The sequence below is a fragment of the Hevea brasiliensis genome, chromosome 7 (genome assembly GCF_030052815.1).
Source record: "Hevea brasiliensis isolate MT/VB/25A 57/8 chromosome 7, ASM3005281v1, whole genome shotgun sequence".
NCBI classification, from domain to species: domain Eukaryota; kingdom Viridiplantae; phylum Streptophyta; class Magnoliopsida; order Malpighiales; family Euphorbiaceae; genus Hevea; species Hevea brasiliensis.
In genome coordinates, this window is record NC_079499.1 from 2,935,782 (window position 1) to 2,946,508 (window position 10,727).

General features: G+C 31.2%; 1 protein-coding gene across 4 annotated transcripts; it reads right to left on the bottom strand.

The window, feature by feature from the left end:
* Positions 1-4,610: 4,610 nt before the first annotated feature.
* On the bottom strand, positions 4,611-10,727 carry LOC110640694 (glutamate--glyoxylate aminotransferase 2). 4 transcript variants are annotated; one of them, XM_021792120.2, is made up of 14 exons: positions 10,358-10,727; positions 9,639-9,805; positions 8,739-8,804; positions 8,527-8,644; positions 8,021-8,102; positions 7,801-7,888; positions 7,477-7,635; positions 6,970-7,143; positions 6,759-6,890; positions 6,279-6,344; positions 6,107-6,171; positions 5,712-5,803; positions 5,445-5,601; positions 4,611-4,855 (listed from the first exon to the last, which is right to left on the bottom strand). In XM_021792120.2, exons 2-14 carry the CDS (start codon positions 9,753-9,755, stop codon positions 4,726-4,728), a joined length of 1,446 nt encoding a protein of 481 aa, XP_021647812.2. In that variant the 5' UTR covers positions 9,756-9,805; positions 10,358-10,727; the 3' UTR covers positions 4,611-4,725. The 4 variants fall into 4 exon arrangements, with proteins under 4 accessions (XP_021647812.2, XP_058005685.1, XP_058005684.1 ...); XM_058149702.1 differs by lacking the exon at positions 10,358-10,727 and adding an exon at positions 10,203-10,225; XM_058149701.1 differs by having other exon boundaries at positions 4,611-5,601; positions 10,358-10,644.

The following is a 10,727-nucleotide window of genomic DNA, read 5'->3' on the forward strand; positions in this document are numbered from 1 at the left end:
GAATTAGATATATATAGGGAGAAAAAAAGAGAACCCGAGGAAACTCATGACATAAGCTGATTTAAGATCGAGAAGGATTATATATATATATATATATATATATATATATACTTTAATAAAATTAATTATTTAGTTTATATATTTTATAAAATAATCCTCCTATTTTTCTTATATTAAATTATATTTAATTCTTTCATGTAGTTTTTATTAATGAAAAATTTTTAATATTAATTAAATTATTATTTAATTCTTTTAATTTAACAAAAGTAACTAATTAATTTTTATATTTTAAAAAATATATTAATTAATTTTTATAATTTAATTCTATTAATTATTTAATTTTCTTTATTATTTTTTTTATACTCAAATTTCTTTGACCTTCTCCTTGTTATCTCTTTCTTATCTTTTTTTTTATTTTTCTTTTCATATTTTTTTTTCTCTATACCCACACTATTTTCCTCTTCATTTTCTCTCCATTTTTCATTTTTTGATAAAAATTATTATAAATTATATATATATAAAAATTAATTAATTACTCTAATTTTTCATGTAATCAAGATAATAATTTAAAAAATTATTTTTTAATAAAAAATATAAAAATAGTGCATAAAGAATTGAATAAAAAATATTTGAACGACATAAAAATTATAAAATCATATTTGGTCTCCATACACAAATTTTCAAGAATATATTTTTCAATATATGTAACCTAATTTATTAGTTTCATTGAAATGAAAAAATTAAAGAGTAATATTTTTTTAATATATAAATTAATTAATTAATCTTATTAAAATAAGATTAAATACTAATTTAATAGGCATTATTAATAAAAAATTGATGAAAAAATAAAAATTTTAATAGAAGTAAAATATAAAAATTAAATAATATATTTTTAAATATAAAAATTAAATAATTAATTTTATTAAAATATAAAAATTAATAATAATTAAAAAAGTCAACTGGATTTTATTTTATTTATTTTATTTTATTATTATTATTATTTTTTAAGTAAGACGGATAAGCGCCCGTCAAAATGGCTGACCGCGACGCCCCTGGGATTGACTTCTAGGTTTGGCGCCAAAATTATTTGCGCTGGTTGTAGTTGGAATTAGAATTATAGAAAAAGAAAATTTTATTTAAATTTGATTGGTTTATATATCTATAAAATTCAAACATGAATTTTATTTATTTTATCAGTGAATTTTACCATATTTATTATTTTTTAAATTTGCGATAAATTAAGTATATATAAAAAAGTTTTTCACCAATTAAAGTAATTTCATTTAAATATATATTATAATCAATGAACCCAATTATATTTCATTAATCCTATTTATATTTATTTAATTTATTTTTTATAAAAAATTTAAAATAGTAATAAAATCACAATTATTGATTTAAATAGTAGCTATATTTTACAAATATTTTTTAACCATACTCGTACACTATAAATTATTAGTAAAAATTTTACAACAACATTAATTTTATTACTATAAAGCCAACATATAACAATAATATGAATAACTTTATTAATGGTACTTAAAAAAAGATATGACAGTAATTATTATTATTATTATTGACAAATTTTTGACAATAATAATTATTATTGTCAATAACTATTTTTTTTGCAAAAACCGTAATTTTGTTATAAAATACTTACAACCACATCATTAAACAATAATGATGTGGGAGTAGCATCAATAATTATAATTTTCCGGGACGGTGATGATGTGGTACTTGTATTATTCTTTAGAATCTCACATCAAATATAAAGTATGTGTGTATAGTTTATATAAAAATAAAAATTTTACTAAAATTATCATAATTTTAATAATGATTTATTTCTATCACTAACCTGTATATACGTGTGTCATATCTATTGAAAAAAAGAAAAAAAAAAAAAGAGATGTGGTGCTTGTACAAGTAGCAAGGCTGAGCCAGCTCCAGATGGGAACATATCTTCAGGAACCAAAAATTAATACAAGTTATCTCCACAGTAATCTTTCGAACGCATTAATGGTGTGTGGAAGTAATGCACATTGGGTTTCCTCTTGCGGCTAAGAAAGGACTTTTGGATAGGTTCAATGCAGAGTTCCAAACTCATGTAATCTGCATTCTGCTATGCAGTGGAGATGCTCTAGTCTTACCCTATTTGTCTACTGTCCATTCCAACTCACTTTAATGGGATATAAAGATAACATGTACTATATAAGGTTGGAATATGCATTCATAGGGTTTTTATTCCACAATTTTCAAAGTTCCCATAATTCATATCCAACTAATTGGGATTAGGGTTTTGAAATAATCATAACTCACCCTTCGTTTATTTTGTATAAAATATTTTCTTGGTTTTTACATTTTTTTAATATTTAGGAAAATCGGTTTAATTAAATGGAGAATTTATTTAGTTTTTATTAAAAAAATATTATTTAAATCCAATTTATTATAAATTTTAAAGATAAATATGTAAATTTTATTTATTTTATATGCATCCTATCATATTTTGAGTATACGATAAAATGAATTTAGGTAAAATTTTTTTTCTCTAGTTAATACTTAGCTGCTCAAAGTCACTCTAATAATAATAATAATAGAAATGGTAATAAATTAAATATTTCAAGTATTTGATCCAAACAAACTTTATTAGAATGAGTTGATAATATATAATCTAGTTTATTGGAATGGATTTGAATTTGAAAAATAATATTTATATTGAATTTGAATCATATTTGGATTTTATATGTTAGGTATCCGAATTTATTTCTATAAATAATTAATAAAATATATAATATATTTTTTATAATAATATTTATAAATTTTCCTGTATTTTAATTTAAATATATATAATTTAAATATTTTTATAAAATTATTAAATTTTAAATATAATTTATTAATAAAAAAATATATTTTATGTAAATTATCAATTAAAATATATAAAATTAAATATGTTTAAATATTATTTAAAAATTAATAATCAAATTTAAAATAAATTTAGATAAATTAGAATAAATTTTTAATTGAATTTGATGCGAGTTTGAATATTAAAAAAAACATAGTCAAATTCAAAATTAGATTAATTTCACGGATACCTTACCGATTGCAACCCTAATTCATCCGAACTAACTGTGAACATTGGAGATATAGTATCAAACTTCTAATGTTAAAAGCAGCACACTGGAGATAATTTAGTCTAAATGTGAAAATGAGCACCTTGATTGAATACAGTTAAATAATTAATTATCACAGTGATTCACCTTGGAGAGGATACAGTTTGGATGGAATACGTTCCTCCACACCTCTCTCTAGTAGCTTTATCCGATGCAAATTTGCAATAGAAAAAGAAAACAAGACACTAGCTAATTACAATTGAAGCTGATTAAAGTCAAAAGTATATGATAATTCAAGCCGACAATGGTGAGAGTTGAATTTAGAATCTCTTAATTTCAAGACCTCAATCTTGTCTAATTTTACCGTTAGACCAAGGCTTAATTCAAATGAATCTTTCTCATATGCAAAGGGTTCCTCTATAATTGGAGAGATGTTACAATTATAGCAAAGCCAAAAGGTTTCATTTCATCTCCAAAAGTTGCTTTGTTATATATATATATATTCTCTGTAATATTTCATTGGTAAGTTCCTTTTTTATATTCGATATTCCATGAGCAGAGTTATTCCCCCAACAGATATCAAAAGCAATTTTCTTTTTTGAGACTGAGATGACTCGATGCTCTCTGTCTCCTGCTTTGGAGAACTAGATAGTTTTGTGATTGTGTGTGTGCACTCTCTATCTTTACTCGTGAGTTGCAAAGCTGTCCTTTGAACTAATGCAAGTCCTCTTAGCAGTAGAATCAGTCAGTAGTTTTCTTCATTCTTATCCTCCTAACCTTATCCCGGATAGTTTCCCAATAGCTAAGCTATTAATTCAATAGTAATCAATTAATAGTTTTAACAGAGGAAAGGAAATTTTTGACCAGAACTCTGAAAGTCATTAAAAGAATCCATTTTTATGAACCCCACATCGACAGAGTTAAGATCTCGTTGGCTGGTGTGGGCTCGCCCTCGCCTGCAATCAGAAACAGGACTGGCTATGCATTATGACGTAAATCCAGTCTAGTTTAAGTGCTATCTTCACTCTTTCAATTTTCATTTTGCATAGGCAAAAGTTAAAATGGAGGAAATGTATTTCTATTTCAATGGGTTTGCAGAACGAGACGGCAGATTTCTTCTCCGTAAGTGGGCAGAACAAGCTGGGACGGGCTAGTACCAAGGTCCAAGGAAGCAAGGATTATGATTATTTTGAAGCGGGGATGTGATGAAGTGTCACGAATGATTGAGATTTCTGAGGCAGCTAACTGTTCTATAGGGTTTATCTGTCAACTGCAATACTTTACTTGGGGCCAGGGACCAAACATACGTAAGGGCAATTACTGCAGGCACAGGCTGTAGGAACCCAAATAAGATTTCCTAGCGAGCTTTGTTGGATATTATAGTTTCTCCTCCAAGCAACTTGCTTTCTTGAAGCTTGAGTTCATTCACATTTTAATGAGACATTAGATCCCCAAAGAAAAATCAGAGAATTGATATTGTGAGGGATTATAAAAGCAGCAGAATGAAATCTGCAACAGAAGTAAGTTTATGCCAAATAGATATAATTCAAGGAGAATTTATCAAATGGTGTGAAATAGCTGAGAAATATGATACAATTTATGGATTTTGAAACATTGCTTACATTCTTGAATAACCCCTATGGTCTTCATGTTCTTCCATGAACTCATCATTGAACTTCTTGAAACTGGCCATGATTGCTGGCATGTCTTCCTCAGATGGTAAAATGGTTGTTCTCAAGTGAAAGACCCTACAAGAAACAGTTAACCCCATTAGACACGGGCATTTCAGCACTATTTAGAGACAGGCTCATCGCAGATATTTCTCACATACACAAGCAGAGAGAGGGTGAGACTTAAAATTGAGAGAAACAGAGAGCACAAAACTCACTTCTAGAAACCAAAAGGAAAAAAAAAAAAAAAGGAAAACCCTTCTACTTTTCACAAGCACATGATTCAACATCAGTGTGAATACAAATACCCAGGTATAAAGGAGGAAATCAATCTGAAATTAGATTACTGCCCAAAAAACTCATATGGGCTTTACTTTTAGATAATACGTTTGGTTTCTTTCAATGGGTTGAACTATCAGAAAGAATGCAATAGCAAATGGCCTCTAAAACTTCAGCTAAGAACAACTTAGAACTTCCAATTTCGAAGTCTGAACTTAAATCCCAAAGGGCTGCGGAAGACAGGTTGTATAAGATGGCGAAGACTACCCCATCAAGTAGCCAAAGGCCAGGTGAGCATCCTGGTGAGACGGAGCGAAAAAGGAACAAAAGGAGAGGAGAATGTTTAAAATTAAAAAAAAAAAAAGTAAAAAAAAAAAAGATCAAGTACCCTTCTTTTTGTCCAAATCCTGAACCAGGAACAGTGGAAATGCCAGTGGCTTCCAAAAGCTTGAGACAGTAGAAAACATCAGGAACTTTTCCAGCCTTTTTGGCAGCCTCTATTGCTTTAGGTGGCAACCGTATTTGAGGAAATGAATACATGGCACCTGCAACCAAACTCATAAAGTTCATATAACAACCAACAAGCAAAACTATAAAATTGGAGGAATCCCATAAATTTCAGGAGATTCATAAATTTAAGAAAACAACTATTTACCTTCTGTGAAATTGCAAACCACGTTTCTGCAGCTGTTGAATCCATCTGTCATAATCCTTGCTCTTCTCCTCAGTGATTCAAGGATTCCTTTGCTGCATGTTTTTATATCCATAGAAAACTGTTATTCACTACTTAAAGTGGCCACTTTATTGACTTCGAAATGACATTAGCATCCCAGAAGTCAAACATGTTATTTCCAACTTTTCCCCCTATAATCTGAATGTGATGAAATGAATGCTAGATCAATGAACAAAAATATTTTTATGGCATATCATTTGTCAAAAGCTTATACAAGAAAATTGCAATAGCCATATCAGATTTTAGCACTCATTTAAAATTTAAAACATGATTAAGCAATCATCCACTTGTAAGGCACTAAATTTTAGCCCACATACCTCTCCCTAATAAATTGTTCATATGAAATATCTCCAGGTTTAGGTGGGTTGACCATCAAACCCATCTGCAAACAGAAAACATTTTCCTTACTGAAATAATATTTAGAACAGAGAATTGAAGCACCCAGTTGCATAAAAATACTGAAGCACAGCAAATTTATGTCCAACTTACAAATATCTGTGCAGGGACATTAGGACTGAGAGATATGGATGCAACCTTATAAATCTCATCCACTGTCTGCAGGATCAAATCATGATAAGCAAAAATTAGTACGAGTATCAGTAGTTTAAATATTATTTGGACTGAAGGATCCTTATGATGTTTGATTTCATCAGTGCAAGTATGTGACAACTACATAGATTAAGAGGGGAAATTATTAAGAAAAGGAACGCCTCAGTATGTGACTGAATCAACTCAGTTGTCTTTGTAATTGGTGTCAAATGTAAAAGTGGACTTATGTTAATCTAAGATATCATGAGAATTCTAACTGACTGCACTTCTATAATTTTTTATTCCTTTACACTGCTTATATATTAATCTGTATCTGTTTCAAAATTAAGTTGTTTAGGCTATGAATGCCTGAATCAAAATTTGCAAGAAACATCTGGTTGCATCTCAAGGGGGCCATGAATGTTTATTTTGAAAGCAAACCTGTGCAGGAATGTTGGTCATCTCAAAGTATCCACCTCGCTGCCCACATTCACCCCAATATCCTTTGGACACAGTGTGGAAAGAAACGAGTTGAATTTCCTTGCTTATTGGTGGCCCCATATCCATCAAAACCTTCAAACATCATGAGGAAAATTTACCAGTTGAAACCCCAGCAACAAATAGTAAGATCTAGCAGTAAAAGAATATTTACCTTTCTAGCACTAATAAAGGGTCGTTCATCCTGATAAATGTTCTGCTGATAAACTTCATCTCCAAGAAGGGCCAAGTTTTCTTGATAACAGAAGTGCAATATTTCCCTTAAATTAGCTTCACTAAGACACTGACCAGTGGGGTTGCCTGGGTTGATAATGACCATTGCTCTTACCTGATCATTTTCAAATACATATGAGATTTAGTTGGGAATACCGAAAATTACAAGAAAAGTTGGCTCAGCAATTCAATTATGAAAGCAGGTGCCAAAAGAAAGATAATATCAAATGCAAGAAAATGATAGAAGATTTTCCACAAGATAATACAAATGTTTATGAGGTAATTGTTAATAGAACCAAAAAAGAAACTACAAATCCCAAGACTTAAAAGAAATATATCACCCCTTTCATCCATCCAGACCCAGTCATCCAGTTTTCAAGTTTCATCTATAGGTTCCTAATAGATTTCTCACACTTATATATGCAAGAAAGAGTCAAAGCACACTGACAGTTATTCCTTTAGAGCGCGCTTGAAAAACTGCATGCCGCAGATCATTAATATCAAGACCCCAATTTGCTGTCTCTTCTAGGTAATATGGTACAAGGGAACCACCAAACAGAGATATTGCAGCAGAGTAAAGTGGGTACTGTGGAACTGGAACCAAAACCTTCCAAAAACAGAAATATTGTATGAACACATCTTGAACTGACATTGATATCAATGAAAGCCTCTACCATAAACAAGATGAAAGGAGCAGGACAAATGAAGCAGAAGAAACATATGTTCTCTCAAATAGAGCAATATTTTCACTCTATGAAGGGAAGTCCATTACCCCATCACCGTCACCACGAATTATTGTATTCAAGATCTGCATGACACCCTTACTTGCTCCATCAGTGAGAAATATGAGTTCTGGATCACTGTCAATGGAGTAGGAATCAGTGAATCCCTTAAGCTCATAACTTAGCCACCATAGCTAAGTGGTGGTTTGCACAAAAGAAAAAAAGGAAGAAAGCTAGAGAGTAAAGAAGCATGAAATCGAGCATTATCACCTTGGATATCCATCACGCCTTCCAATGAACTCTGCCACCTCCTTCCTAATTCCTGGGATACCTCGGGAGTCACTGTAAGCACCTAAACACAAGATAAAAAGTGGCTGTTTAAGGCATTGAGAAACAATGTTATTGGCCAGAAAGAAATAAAATTTAGGAAAGCTATGTTCGGAGTTAGTATTGCTTTGTCACTCACAATGATGAAATTCAAGAATGCAAGTAGAAAGGTTCTCACATTGAAGAAAGGAAACACAAACCAATTACAGAAAATCTTTATTTTCATTATTCAACACAGAATATGGTTCTTAACAAATTGAGATAACGGAACAGGCCATACTATCTGCACAAAGTGTTGTTTGATTAGTTCAATTTTCTAGTCGTATAAATCATTTATAACATCTTTCTCCAAATGCATATGATACTCTGAAATCCTTGACAGCATTACTTTGGACCATTTAATCTTTTTACTATGACAAATTTAAGCAGAGGGCAGGCCGAACTGGTACCTAGACCACCAGAAGTCAGTGAAAGATAATGTTTAGCTCTTGCAATTGCATCCGCGGGGAATATGAGTCCTACATTAGGATCATCTAGTAGAAATGGAGCTTGGCAGAGAGCAACCACCTACAATAGAACATTCATTGGTTTAACTCGGACAACATAAACAATAATGCATAAGAAATATCTGCAGTAATCAATGATGTGGTGGTGACTGTACCTGACGAGGAAAAGTGAGTGGCTTCTGTCCTAGAGCATGAGGATTGCCCACATTTGTGAAAATAATCTATGGACATAAAGTCGAAGAGTGAGACATAGATGACCATATAATGCGATACCAACAACTTAATATGACCATTTATCAAATTATTCAACTAATCAACCTCAAATAAGTAAGATCATAGTGTTGTCTTTTCACATCTTTACAAGGAACTAATTAGTATAGAAAGGAACATTCTATTGCATTTTGACAATGTCAGAATTTTGACTAAAAATTTGAGTTCCCAAATTATTGATAATTTTCATTTGGGTGGCTGTGAAAAAATATATGCAATTAAGTTTTCTGCCAAAGTGCCAATTTATGTTGCATTTTAGTGATAACAAAAACAAATTGCATAACAAGAAAACCAAATATGATGGCATGCATATCTCTTGTGTGATCAGGTTTCATATTTTGCATGCTAGAAAATAATCGGATTCCCTTATCAAAAGTATCACAAACACATCGAGCATTGAAGCGCTTGGTCGATAAATACTCAAAAGAAAATTGTAAAATAGAAACAAAAGTTGCACTCTGAAAGAAATAGCCGGTGGCATCTACCGTTACTTGAAAGACATTAAACATACCAAATCACAAAAAATCATTAAGCGCTAGAATAAATTAAATGCAAATTAAGAGTTCTATAGAATCTAAGAACATGGGGTAAATAATCGTCAAATTATCCTGTTCTCTCATAAATCAGTAGAAATTCCATCTGAAGTAGCATCATGGAAAGTTTTATGAACAACAGGGCTGACTAATTTTTCCAAAGAAACAAAAATTTCAAATTGAATAAGGTGCAAGACAGATATAAAAGAACAATACTCCTGGAGAAAATTCAAGCAGTACAGCTATACATACCTTCTTCCCTTCCTTCTGAAGCTCAGAAGCTCGAAGATACAGCTCACCTCTAACAGCATACTGAACCTTCTTCATATTTTCATTCAACGATTCATAGTCTAATGCCTTAGGTGCCATGATGTATAATAATCTGCCTTCTTTTTGAGAAAACGAACTCAGTTCCTAACCTGGAAGTTCCATTGGAGGACGTTAGAATGAAAACAAGCCATTACTGAAATATAAAGATGGCCACACCACCACAAATCACAAGTAAATGACCCAATAGCGTAAAAATCCACATTTTACTAATTATCATCGAATTGTAAGGAAAAAAAAAAAAAAAAAAAACCTCAGATAGCTAATACTGTAATCACACAAAATGATAGAGAGAGCTCATATCCAATAACAAGAATAAATTTTCAAGATTACAACTTTTTCCTAAAATCAGACTGAAAAACAAACAAATCAATAAACAAAAAGAAAATGGGAAACGAATGGACCAATGACGAATGATATCTGCTCATCCTATCTACCCTCGGTTTTTAAAAAAATAATAAAAATTCAAAATCAAGGCCTAAATCATACAAAAATCCCGCAACCCAGAAAGCTCAAAACCAGGAAGAAGTTACCACCCATTTGACCGTTGTCGACCATCAACAAAGAAAAGAATCTAATAGCTGAAATGAATCATAAAAATCAACGATTTAGTAATATAGAGTGAAAGTGGGTTGGTGAGGTACCTCTAAAAGAGTTAGCCGCGAGTTTTCCAGGGGAGTTCCGCAAGCAGAAACCAAGTGTTAGTCTAACCCACAAGCGGGAGAAGTAGGGTGTGAGTATAGTGTCAGTCAATAAATCGGGGTATATTATGTTACGTGGCAGGACAAGCACACAACGGCAGCACCTGAGCCACTGAAAAAAGGCAGATGGATTATTTGCGAGTTTTCTGTTAATTTTTAAGGCAAAAAGATAAACTTGATGATACAGGAAGTGTGGTGTAGCTTCAAACTCCGAGTTCTTGGTCGATAATGAGACTTCTTGTGGGGGTCACCTTGCTTTCTTGGATATTTTCTACAGGAATGTCGCTCTCTAAAGGACTAAAAGGCCGTGGTT